Source organism: Thunnus thynnus, chromosome 14, assembly GCF_963924715.1.
Source record: "Thunnus thynnus chromosome 14, fThuThy2.1, whole genome shotgun sequence".
NCBI classification, from domain to species: Eukaryota; Metazoa; Chordata; class Actinopteri; order Scombriformes; family Scombridae; genus Thunnus; species Thunnus thynnus.
This window is the reverse complement of record NC_089530.1, coordinates 30,135,578-30,149,359: the sequence shown is the minus strand read 5'-3', so window position 1 is coordinate 30,149,359 and position 13,782 is coordinate 30,135,578. Positions and strand designations below refer to the sequence as shown.

The 13,782-nt window shown below is 42.0% G+C and overlaps 1 protein-coding gene across 4 annotated transcripts in view; it reads right to left on the bottom strand.

Annotated features, from left to right (window-relative positions):
* Positions 1-236: 236 nt before the first annotated feature.
* The window catches only part of mmrn2a (multimerin 2a), a 37,512-nt gene continuing 23,966 nt past the window's right edge, over positions 237-13,782 (bottom strand). For 3 of the 4 annotated variants that reach the window (XM_067610917.1, XM_067610919.1, XM_067610920.1), the window contains 6 exons: positions 8,685-9,121; positions 8,414-8,593; positions 6,835-7,299; positions 5,837-6,179; positions 3,029-3,535; positions 237-2,167 (listed from right to left, as the gene is read on the bottom strand). In XM_067610917.1, coding sequence (XP_067467018.1) covers positions 1,767-2,167; positions 3,029-3,535; positions 5,837-6,179; positions 6,835-7,299; positions 8,414-8,593; positions 8,685-9,121 — 2,333 coding nt within the window. In that variant the 3' untranslated portion in view covers positions 237-1,766. The remainder of the gene's footprint in view (positions 2,168-3,028; positions 3,536-5,836; positions 6,180-6,834; positions 7,300-8,413; positions 8,594-8,684; positions 9,122-13,782) is intronic. The other variant, XM_067610918.1, reaches the window with a different exon arrangement.

Here is a 13,782-nt window from a genome sequence, read left to right as displayed (position 1 = left end):
GAGTTCATCATATTAACGATGCAACAAAGAAGTGTCAATAATTCAAATGAAGAAAAGTTATTTTTTCACCGTGTTAAAAGTTATTTTTGGCTTTTTGCGTTTCGCCAGATTTTATTTTGTTTTTGGTATATATTTTCTGCTTATTTTTCTACACTGTAGACTTTAACAGAGATGATCAGATGATTAAAATGTTTAAAGAAAAAAAAAGTGTCTTCTGGGTTTTTATTGGTAGAAAACAGTTCCTTTATTTAAATATATATATATGCTGCTCTGTGTTTTGTACAGAATAATGTTGGTGCTTTACATTCGTTACAAACAGGTGACGTCACATACAAATATTTTCCTCCTTTTAAAATGTGTAAAAGTTACTCAGACCATTAAAAAAATCCTTTTAAAATACATTTTTCTTACATAAAGTATTTAACAACAGTATTGACATAAAGTATTTGTTCATAGCTCTGTTGGTACTTGCATAGATAATTATGTTGTTCAGTTTTACAGATGAACTCCTGACCTCTGACCTCCTCAAACACATCTTTTAAAGTCCAACTGAGATTAAAGTGTAACGTTAACAGCTCTGTAAATCACTTCCTGTGTCCATCTCGAAGAAAAAGTCAGAAACCAAAAAAGGAGAAAAATCTGTTTTAAACACGGTTCCATCATCTGTTTACGTAGCTGGAGTCAATTACAGCCAATCAAATGTTTCTTAAAGCGACGACGCGTCGTTCTATCAGACGGTCACACTGAGCCTGATTGCATCCTGATACTCAACACGACAACCTGCGTCAGTTTTACTGCTAAAGTCTCGTTATTATCTAATTTAAACACACGTCTTGTCCTGCTGTTTAGCTAATTAGCTGCTCAGTGGTGGAAAGTAACTAAGTACATTTACTCAAGTACTGTATTTAAGTACAGTTTTGAGGTACTTGTACTTTATTTGAGTATTTCCATGTGATGCTACTTTCTACTCCACTACATTTATTTGACAGCTTTAGTTTTGAAGATTTGACATAAAATAACATAATGAGAGTTTATAAATTACTTTATTAAAGATTAAACCAGTGGTTCAATCATCTTACTGGCTTAACAAAACATGTTTGTGTCTCTGAGTTGTTTGCAGTTTTATTTAAAGAGACATTAAATAAATAAACTGTTTGAAGCCCAAAGAGGTAAAACTCTCCAATATTTCACAAAATCACAAAGATTAAAGAAAAGTTCTGAAAAATGATCTGATGGTCTGATGACCTTCATAAAACAGTTCAAACTAGCTTCACCTCCAGCAGTATTAATAATGTACTTTGTTAAATGTATTTAATATATCAGTCACAGCCTGACTGTCTGCAAAACCACTACTATTACTTTAATCCTTTAAGTACATTTAGCTGATAATACTTATACACTTGTACTTATGTAGGACTTTAAATGCAGGACTTTTACTTGTAATGGAGTATTTTTACATCGTGGTATTGAGTATTTCTTCCACCGCAGTCAGTTGATCAAACAGCATGTAAACATACCTGCAGACGTCACACAGAAGTTTGTTGATAATAAAAATCTGTTCTGGTTGTAAAGATGGAGGATCGATGTGATTTCAGTTGGACTTTAAAACAAGCTGTTGGAGGTTCATTTGAACGTGTAACCAGATGAAACTGGTTTGCAGCAGCTGATCTGTGCTCAGTTTTCAAACGAAGCCTCCTGCAGCTTTTTGTCCCTTCGTGGCTTCAGTCTCTTTTCACCGGCTGTCAGCTGATTGGCCCACAGCGCCCTCAGGTGGCCCGGTGCAGCAGCAGCCCGGCGAACACATTGTCCTCTGACTCCGCCCACGCCCCTCCCCTCAGGTGCAGCCTCAGCTCCTCCCCCTCCCTCAGCAGCAGGAGGCTCACGGCGGTGACGGGCCCCGCCTCCGTCACCTGCTGCCGCTGCAGAGACACCTGAGCTCCGCCCCCTTCCCTCCTCAGGCTGATGTGGGCGGGGCCCGGCCTCAGGTCCAAGGTGAGGACGAACAGGTAGATCCCGTCCACCGGAGCGGTGAAGGCGCCGGCGTCTGCATCAAACTGACCACGGTTCAAAAATGCTTCAAACGAGATGTCGCCGTGGGAGACGCTGCGAGGAGAACCAGCGATGAACAGCAGAGAGGCGTCTGATAGGCCGGACAGGACGGGAACACCTGGAGAGGAGACGAGGGTGAAAAGAAACACTCGTATGAACAGATTTGTTCTTAAAAGGACAAAAGTTCAACATTTTGGGAGATATGCTGCCAGATGTTCAGACGCTAAATATGAAGCTATAGCCAGCGGCTGGTTAGCCTAGCTTAGCTTAGCATTAAGACTGGAAACAGGTGGAAACAGATAGCCTGTCCCTATCCAAAGGTAACAAAATCCACCTGGCAGCATCTCCAAAATTCACTGATTAACATCAAATCTTCACATTAACCAAAGTTTTACGGGGGTCACATGCAGGACTATGACGGAGAAAAGGTTACGTTAACTACTAGCGTTGTACTCAGCGTGCAGTGGTATCAAAGCTCTCAGCAAGAAAACAAATAACTAACTTTTCCTTTAAGAGACGTAAAAAGTGATTTATGACAACTTGTCACATTCAAGTTTCGGTGTATTTAGAATTTTCTTTGAGGTACGAACGAAATTCACGAGTTCAGAGCTGCCGTACGAACAGACTGTCTGTTTACGGGAGGAATCATGAGAGAGTTTAAATATGATAAATAAACTAAATATATATAACAAAAACAAACTGATTTATTTATTGTGTTCATCATCATCGTCACAGTGTTTCCCTGTTGAGCTGCAGGTGGAAGTATAGTAACAAAAAGAGGAACTTTGGCACTAAAAAGACTGTAACGTTGAAAGATATCTACTTGATTTGACTCATTTGGACGCTGAAGCTTCATATTAGCTTTTAGGAGGAACGATTACAGCAAGAAAAACAGCTTTAATGTTCATTTGGGCTCCTGACTGTTAGTTTAAGACACACAGGAAAGATTGTGAACTCGTCCTTTAGAAGAAGCTCCCACCTGTTAAATCCCTCCTGGTCCGGTGGTTTCCTCTTCCCGACTCCTCCCTCGCTCCTCCTCTCTTCTTCTCTTTCTTCCCGTCTTTGTTCTTCACCAGGTGCCACAGTTTATCGAGCTCCAGCGTGGCGCCAGCTCCGGCCAGCACGTCGGCGTTACTGAAGACGTTCTTGAACATCCTCAGGTGGTCCTCCAGCCCTCTCTTCAGCCACGTCACCTCCGCCTGCAGTTTGGCCTCCTCGCCACCAGGCGGCGCCGCTCTCTCCGCGGTGGTGTTGCAGGCTGCCGGGCAGGGTTTCTCCTCCAGCCGGAGCACCTTCAGCCCCAGCTCCTCCACAGTTTTCTCCAGGTTCCACAGATCGCCGCCGTCTCCTCCGGGGTGCGGAAGCCTCCTCTCAGGGTGGAGGAGCAGCTGGCGCTCTCTGGCTGGAGCTCCATCGCCGCTCCTCCTCATGCTGTCCGGGTACCAGGAGGAGGGCTGGTCTGCAGACGGCACCTCCTCTCTGTCTCCTGGGAACAGAAAGAACGAGTCACATCAGAAGGAGAAACTGAAGGTGTTGAAATCACAACAATCAATCTGTTGATTAGTGAATTCAATGTTTAATCTATAATCTATAAAAAATGCCTGTCAGCCCTCATTTCTCTCTTCTTTGCTGTTTTTCCTGCTGCATCAAATAAAGGCAAAAAAATTCCCAAAGTTTAACTGGTGCATAAAACAAGCGAACCTCAGTAAGTAACTCAGTAGGCGTCTAAACGTGTCTCTAAGTAGAACTTTATACGTACAATCAAAGAATCTTCCCTTAAATCTCACATCATCCCTCTTCAGTCACTTTAACTCACACTGATCCAAGTCAGACGCTGTGTTTTTATTAACTGATGACATCACAGCTTTTATAACTAAACAATCTGTTCTCCTGTAAAATGTAAAACATGTTATTAGTAATATTTTACCGTCCTTTTGCATTAAGTTACAATAATATGTCGTCACGTTAAACACACATTCAGACATATTTTGTGTTTCAGTGCACGATCCTTGTCGTCCAACAAAACTATGGTCAGCGGGCAGATTAAGGGCCTGATATTCTCTAAAACATGTAACATAAAAAAATTATGGTGATGCTTTATTTTACGTGTACCTTAATTTTACAGTAATTTCCCAGAAATGTTTGCAGTAATTTGCAGGTATTTAACGGTTCATTTTACAAACAGGTGATGCAACTTGGTACAAATTATAAGAGAAGTCAACTAAGTGTGAAGTTGGTTGAGTTGGGATTTGCTCACACGTATTACATCTGGGCTCATATGTTGTGGTTAATTTGCAGAAATTCCCGCCATTGGAAACGTAGTTAATAAACAATACGAGCGAGAAAATAAGGAAGTTTTGTTTGTGAGCTGCATGTTGAGCCGCCTGCGAACCCGGAGGCCGCGACTACAAATCCAACCTGAAAAAGACTGAAGTTCCTCCGAGAACCGACGCCCTTACGAAAAAAACACACACGTGAGTTTTCACATGTGACAACTCACATGTGTTTTAACATGTGATGCATTCAGGGCACATGTGATGCATTCAGGGCACATGTGGTTTTCGGACGTTTCACATGTGATGCATTCAGGGGCACATGTGGTTGTCGGTTTTTTTTTTACGTCATGATGTCACTGGTTCCCGGAGGAACAACAGACACATTAAAGCTGCGATAAACGACATTCAGCTTCACTGGATCAGCCAACAGCTATTTGCTATGTAAAGACAGTGAAGTAATGGCGTCCTGAGCAGAGAATGAAGTCACGCTCCCTCTGTGCATGTTGAGCCTCTCTGGTCTGTGTTCTGATAGCTGCTCCGGCCGTGCGTGCATGTTAGTGCATGTGAGTCCCTCCACGTCCATTTCCAACATGGCTGCCACGTCACAAACGTTCTCAAATTCCAGCTAAACATTACACTAAAATATGTTTCTGAAAAGATTTGAGACAGAAATAGAACAGAATATTGATCCATATTTGATCAGTTTGATCTGAGTTTCATGAGCTTTTCAACTTTATTGATTAACTGATGAGCACATTCGTTTTGGGTCTGAGATGCATACTGCACCTTTTAAAAAAAAAAAACTTACTGTTTTTCAGACTATATCTCTAATTCAGATAGAAATCAGCAAAGTGCTCCATTAAATGATTAATCAGTTATTAATATCGTTGCAGAATAAACTTCTGTCGATCGACTAATCGACTCGTCATTTAACAGACTTTCTTTAACAGAAAACAACGTGCAGTTTTGTGTCAAACTACATCTTAGGTTGTTTCTTAAAAACTTTCCTGTATATTAAACTACATAATAATATCCTGAGAATCAACAGTTTCACAGCAGATACTTTCAGGAAATTATTAAAAAACCAGATCAGAACTAAACACTGACGACTGAAAAGTATTTCCTGTCAGTTAAAGATTTGTTGAGTCTCATTAATTCATTTTTTCTTTAATTATTATAAGAACTACGTCTGACCTTATTTTAATCACACTGTCCATCACATCTGTTGTATTTCAGACTCATTATTATCATCATCTCTACCGTCTGTATACTCTGTTATCATTTATATACACATTACTTATAGATTATATTAAAATCCAGTTAAACAGTAAATGTGTTGACAATCATGCAGCCGACTTTTCTATTCTTTGTGTTCTACTTATTATTTTATATTTGAGTTTGTTTATTTAGTTGTTGTATATAATTTAAGCCTGTTATCTATTAATTGATTCATTCTGTCCATCGACTGATTGATTTATGGACTAATCGTCCTCCCCTCCAGGTGTTGCTACCTGTCCCGTCGCCCTGCAGGGAGGCGATGCTCTCATCGTGTCTCCTCAGCTGCTCCTGCAGGAGCGTCAGCTGCTCCTTCAGGGCGGAGATGGAGTGGGCCTCCTGGTCCTGGACGGACCACTCCAGGAACTCCAGCACCTCCTCCCCCAGCAGCAGCTCCAGCACGTCGCTGTGTCGGATGACGTCTTTCAGCAGAGATTGGAAGGAGCCCGCCAGGCGTCTCATTTCCTCCTTCAGCTTTCCGTCCGCCTCCTTCAGGACGGAGACCGAGTCACTGAGCTGGGTCAGGCTGTGCTCCAGAGTCCTGGTCCTGCTCTGCTCGGAGGCCAGAGACTCCTTCACCTGCAGGGTGAGGAGGAGGAGGAGGAAGAGATGCTGATGTAAAGATATACTTTCATTTTTAATTTTACATCAATTAACTTCATTCCTGCTGGTTTCAATAATTACTGTATAGAAGTTTAGTTGCTGTCAGAAGACAAAGAGGATTAAAACCACCAGAGTTTAACATTGAACATGTTGCTGTTAGATAAATGTAGTGTTAAAAGTACATCAAATAGAAATACTAAAGTACAAGTACCTCAAAACTGGACTTAGTTACTTGAGTAAATAATAATATACTTTATAAAGTACTTTAAAACCAGAGTTACAAAGTTCTTTACTTGGAGAAATCAAGATAAAACAACTCAGCACAGTAAAAATAAGATAAAATCCACTAAAAATACAGAGAATTGATCAAATATCTGATAAGAGAATCATTTCATTCATATTCATAAAACATATTAAAGAAGTCAAACATCAATTAAAGGATTTTTTTAAAGATAAATTCTGAGAAGTGATTTAAAAGATGATCAATAAATCATAAAATGGAAACATTAAAGTAAAAGTACCTCAACATCAGTAAAGTACTCAGTTATAAAGTTAAAACAGTTTGAACTTATATCTTTTAGTGTATTTTTAGTAGAAAACTATTAAATTAAACTATAAAAACTCTTCGTACCTGTTGAAGGCCGCGTTGCAGCGCCTCCACCGCCGGCTCCCAGTCGCTGGCCCCGCCCCACTGCCCCGCCCCTCCGCCGTCGGTCTCGTCCAGCGCTAATCTGTTCTCATTGGCCAGCTCCGTCACGTTGGCCACGCCCCGCTCCAGTCGAGTCACGGCGGCCTTCAGCGCCGCGCATTCGCAGTCGGTGGAGGAGTTGTGCTTGTAGAGGGCGGTGTACAGGTAGTCCACGTCCACGTCCATCTCCTGCATCCGCTGGCCCTGCTGGCTCAGGTTCCCCGCCAGCTCGCCGACCCGCCCCAGCACCGCCTCCTTGGCCGCCTCCACCTCCAGCCCCGTCTCCATGAACTGGATCTGACCGTTGCGCGCCGTCTGGCTGATCTGCTCTCTCAGCTCCTTCGTGTCCCTCTTGAGCTGCTGGACGCCGCCTGACGTCACCTCCACGTCCTCCATCAGCCCGCCCACCTGCACGACAGCAGCCTCCGTCATCCTCACATCCTTTCTCTCCATTTCATCGCACGTTAAATGATTTTTAATAAAATGTTTTTTGTTTAGTCTCTTCTGTGTTATTTTTAGAATATAAACAAACTAAACCTGCTTTCAGACTTTGACTGGTCTGAAGGAGGCGAGCAGAGAGGACTGATGTGATCAGAGCTGATAACTCACCAAATAATAAAAGATTAGATCTCTAGTCTCTATTCTATTTCTATTTATTCTATTAGAGTCAGTAGATAGAATTATTGTACATCATTTAGCCTTTAATTGTATTTATTTCTTTTACTTCATTGATCATCTATAAGATTTACAAATGTCAATAAAGTTTTATCAAGTAAAACTGTAACAAATATGCTGAAAGCTGTGTGTGTATGTATATATATATATATATATACATACACACACACACATATACATATATGTATGTGTGTGTGTGTGTGTGTGTGTATCTACAGGTTGAGTCTGGCTAATGAACTAATGATGATCTTCTAAATCTAAACTCCAGTTTTGTACTAAACAATAATTAGATAAACAGTGTGTGTATTTAATAATTGTGTATATTTAATAATTGTGTGTATTTAATAATTGTGTGTATTTAATAAATGACGGTAAAAAGTCGTCTACATGTTTCATGTTTGTTCTGAAGCATCTAAACTACGATGGTTTTATAAAATATTAACTTGTTCTTTGCAGAAATGTTGTGAATGAACTGAAGTTGCTTCATTTTAAAATCAGCTGAGTCACGTTATGAGTCTGAATCCTGAACGATTATATCTTTAAAATATTTTTCATCGTATGATAATGAAATTAATATCTTAGGATATTATCTAATAATATTATCTAATAATATTATCTAATAATATTATCTCAGCTTACACCTGATTACAGGTTCCTGATCAGGTTCCTGATCAGGTTCCTGATCCAGAGGATGATCACGTAGATCAGATAAATCATCAGGATGTTTGTGTGTCTGTAATGAGCACTGCGGCCTCTAGGGGGACGCTAGCAGGCTTAAGACTGATCTCACGAGCAGTGCAGAAACAGAGAGGATTCTGGGTATTACACCTGTTTTGGTTGGACCCACCTTCACCGTGTTGTTGACCACCATGTTGTCCAGCCGTTCGATGGCCTCCCAGAGCGCCGAGGAGTCCAAGGGCTGCGGCAGGGAGGGAGGGGGCAGGTGGACCTCCAGCGGGTCCTCAGGGATCTGATCCTGGTCCAGCTTCAGCTCTGACAGGGTGGCGTTCATGGTCTGCAGGTTGACCTGGGATCAGACACATGAGCTGTGATGTATTCTTATTGAAAAATGAATAAATAAAAGACACAGTAGTAAAGGAAACTTGTTGTCGTCTGACCTGCAGCATCTTCTGGTGGCGTTTCAGCTTCATGTCCACGTCCGCCTTGAAGCTGGTGAGGTTGTAGTGCAGCATTGCATGCTGGGAGTGCAGCCTGTTCTCCATGTCTGTCCGCTGGCCCTCCATCTGCCTCCAGACCTCCCTGATGTCCTCAAACACTTCATCCAGTTTGGCGTCCAGGCGCTCCTCCACCGCCACGTCCCGCTCCAGGACGCCCGGGGGCTCCGTCCGCAGCTCGGCCCCCTGCTGGCTGATCTTCAGCTGGGCCACGTCCCGGGCCAGGTCCCCTACCTGCCGGCTCAGGTGCTCCAGTGAGCGGTTGAAGCCCTTCAGGATGGGATCCAGCTGGGAGAAGACCAGAGCCATCATGTCGGGGGCGGAGAGGACGGTGGTGGCCATTGTGTGCGTGGAGGAGGCAGCACCCACCTTATCTACGACTGGAAAAAAGAACTTATTCAATTTCAAGCAAACTTATTTTCATGTGAGGATGTTTATTTGTACGGAGGAACTGCTGCTCACCAAATAAACATTATCTGCTGTAACTATCAGTTATAATAGAATCCAGAAATACATTTATTGTTTTTATCTACTGTGATCAACACTGTTGTTCATGCGTACAGTTAGTGTGGCAGCATGTTTGTTGTTGTTGTTGTTTACCTGTCGGTGGAACTAGATGGAAAAACAGAATATTAGGATTTTATCTGGAGAAGATCTATGGAGTGAAAACAGTGCATTAATTATTTATTACATATGTTTTATAAGATTAATAAATGTGTTTGTGTCCAAATGCACAAAACAACATTTATGACTCACAAAACAAAACGTTTTCAGAGTAAAAGGATCATCTGTGTGTGTTAAACGCACAAATGAAGATCAATAAATCTAAACTGCAGTTTGATGCTCGAAAGATCCAACAGACACAAATATTCAGATACAAACGCACAAATATTTTAATTCACATTTGTAAATCTTATTAAATGTGTGTAAATAATTGACGCAGCATTTTTCACTCCATAAATGGCTGAAATACAAATATGAGTTGTTCTCACACCCACACACACACACACACACACACACACACACACACCCACACACCCACACACCCACACACCACACACACACAACACCCACCCACACACACACACGCACACACACACACACAACACACACACACACACACACACACAACACACACACAAACACACACACACACACACACACAAACACAAACACACTCCCTGCTACAAAAACACAAACCTAATCTTAACCAGACACACACACTCCTCGGTGAATCACGGCTCTCTGGGGGGGGGGCACTGGCTGGTTGTTCTGCTCTGAAATGGAACCAGTTCAGTTTCCAAACTGGACCATAAACACACTGCAGGGGAACAAAAACATGTGAACGCCTGCTGCGCTGCTGTTTGTGCTCGTTGGGCTTCGTGCCTCAGAAAACAACGACGCTGCTGCTGCTGATGTTGATGCTCAGAGAATAAACGACGTTTCTGTTGGTTCAGTAAAACGCTGACGGAGACGCCGCAGGGCTCAACGCCTCCGTCTGATCCTGGACGCCCAAAACAAACCCCACTGAACGAAAAAGACTCTTCTCACAGAACATCCCCATGTTTATGAAGCATCATCATCATCATCATCATCATCATCATGGGAAAGCTTATCCAGCATATTTAAAGCCACTAAAAGAAAACAGAACGTTTTAAAATGTTCTTGAAAAGGAAATCTGTCAAAAATAAAAACAGCAGCTGATTTATGAACGTGATATTTTGAGTCACAGAACACAGTGAAATATAAACAGGACAAATATATATAAACTGTATATTTGTTGTTCTAAGTTTTTTACCCTTGAAGTATCATTTTTAAACTACAGCAGGAAGTTACTTTATTTATTTATTTATTTATTTATTTATTCGTCTTTTTAAGTTTTTAAGCTGCTGATTGAGGTCGAGCTGATTTAATTTACTGGTTTTGTCTTGTTAAGGTTTTTTTATGTATCCAGCTGGTATTTGTTTGTGTTTTTTGTGAAGATGTCTGTTCTGTTATTTAATTCTATATTTCTATAGTCTGCTTTGTTCTTCTATAGTTCTAGTAGTATAGTTCTCTCTGTTAGGTTTATATTATCATTTTACTGACCTACAAACAGAATGATTATTGTATTTTATTTCTGTCTGCTGTTAATAGTTGTGTGTTTGTGTGTTTGCTGAAATGTTTGCTTGTGTTCTGTCGTAAGAATTCTTGTTTTGTTGTAGTTTTTGTCTTTATGGCGTCTCGTCGTCTTCATTCTGTAAATTTATAGGTTTATAGGTTTAAAAACATCTCATCAAAGAACTGCAGGTGAAAATGAGCTGACTGACACACATTTACACAACAGCTGATCCATGTGTGTCGTCCTTATCAATAAATGAAATGAATAGTTATTTATGTACATCCTTATGTATCTCCAAACTTCAGTCTGACAGGAAGTCCAGACTCACCGCTGCAGGAAAATACAACAATAACAAACTATTATCAGCATCTTCAGACGGCTGTTAACTCTTCATACTGTCACTCAGCTGTGTGTCAGAGTTCTTCATCAAACCAGAAATACTCTTCATCACCAACTGCAATAAATCAGCTGATTTAAAATAACCTCATCAAAGGATGAAGATTCGCTCGTATCGACATGCAGATGAAACGCTGAGATCGGTCTCATCAGACGGAGAAACAACAAACTGGAACTTTTAGAACTTTTTGTTTGAGGGTTAATGTTCAGGTTCAGTTTGAGGTGACGAGCTCAGGAATGTTTCACGGTGACGAAGGTCCTCAAAGGTACAGAAAGACAAACGTGTGTGTGTGTGTGTGTTTGCCTTCAGGTCACAGCTGTCACTCTCCTCAGAGACACAGTCCAGACACACACACACACACACACACACACACACACACACACACACACACACTGACCTCAGCCTCTTTCATCACAACCTGTTTTCATTACCACAAACCCATATGCTGCCTCGTACAGAGAGGTCAAAGGTCACAGTACACTGAGGCCAACATGCGACAGGAAGTTCCAGGTCACCTCCAAGCTGCAGATGGGGGGGGGGGGGGGGACGTTTGGTGGTCGTAATCAAACACGCTGCCTCAGCTGGCAGCGTTTTCTGTCTAATGACTGTCAGTGTGATTTACGGGAGGCGAGCTGAGCGACTTCCTGCTCGGACAGAAACATCGTCCGCTACACAAGCGTCCTCTGTGCTTCTGTTTGCTGCTTTTACCGTTTTGTTGTAAATGTCACAATTAAAAGAAAGAAAGACGACACTTTAATGATCCTCACGGGGGAAACGGGGTCAACACACGAGTCTCAAAGCTCAAACTGAACTTTACATCGACTCTGATGTTCAAACTGTATTCCTGTGTGACTGTTGTCTGAAAAAAGGTTTAATTAAAAGGTGCATTAATTAAGATTTGAGACATTAACTAATGATCAGATGAATATCTCATTCATACTGTCGGTAACCCCGCCCCCGACCGCCATCTAGCAGAGGTTATAAAGTGGCGTGATTCAACCAGACAGCGATGGATGATCCTGCAGCCGCTGCCGGCCAGACTGAATCCCAGTCAGCACCAGTTAAACCAGACAGACGGCGTTTCTTTGCACAAAGAGAGCAGGACAGAGAACGAGCTGAAACAAGGATCAACAGGTTCAGTGTTGGAGAACATTAAAGGATCATTCTGGTGATTTTTTATATTTTTCTTCTTGTCAACAAATCTCATATTTGGATCCAAACCAACAATGAACTGATCTACAGAGGTTGTGATATGTAGCACAATAAGCTAGAGAAGCTGGAAACAGTTTTTGGACAAGAACGGAGGAATAAGATATATCAGGCTTTGATACACACACACAATACTTTTCAGTAGATTGAGATTTGTTGAGAAAAATACAGAAAATCACCAGAATGATCCTTTAAAAGAGGCCAAAGGACTGAAACTTGACTTTGCTTGATGAAATTTATGACTGTTTGCTCTACCAGTTTCAAGTCTTGTGTCAGGAATGTAATAACTGTCGTTAATGAGATCAAACAAACAAACAGCAACGAAAAGAAAAACAGCAGAATGTTCCTTTAAGTCAGAGGTCAGGGAGAACAGAGCACTGTGGGAAAACAGGCTCCATACAGGACGGAGGAAGTGTGTGTATGTGTGACATAATGCACATGCTGGTCTGGTGACTCAACAGGGATAATATAGTCATCTTATAGTCACATGCACGCACACACACACACAATGCAAGGACAGAAGAAAGGGAGGATTTCCTGTGGAGGAAGTGTGTTTATATGTGTGTCACTGCAGAGGAATGAAGCTCGATGTGAGTTATAGTTATAGTGTTTTAATGCAGCTCAGTGTTATAGTTCGCTGGTAGGATGTGAAGGAGACATGAGGATTATTAATATCTCATCCTTCTGCCTACACACTGAGATGCAGACTCAGGGATTTCCCAACTGATGGAACATGTGTAAGACCAATATGTCGGAGGGGGGGGGGGGGGGGGGGGCAGTGGTCGAGCGAGCTTGAGAATGAATGAAGAGAAGGAGTGCTGGTAGCGAGAATGCCGATGAATCTGATCAAAAAAAGTTATTTTCTGATTGTTTCACAGCGGTTACGCTCTGGAGGTCAAATAAACACACCCACACCCCCCCGCACACCTCCGCCCGACCCTGCAGCTGAACGCAACACCATCTGATTTGGTCTGAATACGACCTTACTGCTAACCTTATCCTCTGCTCTGCTCATTCTGATGCTCGCTCTCTCGCTCTCACCACTAACTCGCTTACGCTCTGCCCTATTCCTTAAAAGGAGTTACACTACCTGCAGTTTCCCAGGCAACGACACCGATGTTGACTCGACTTGACGTGTTTCGAAACAGCGCTGCTCAGAGGCTCCCAAAGCGATTGATTTCCAAATGAATGGATATTTGGCGTTATTTTTGGCATTTAAAAAAATATTTTTTGTTCTGGCGGGGGTTCTCGTTGGCTTGGCGGCCCGCCAGGTCTGTACTATTATAGGGGAAACACTGACTGTTGACTGCTTTGACTGAATGGAAACCAGTTCT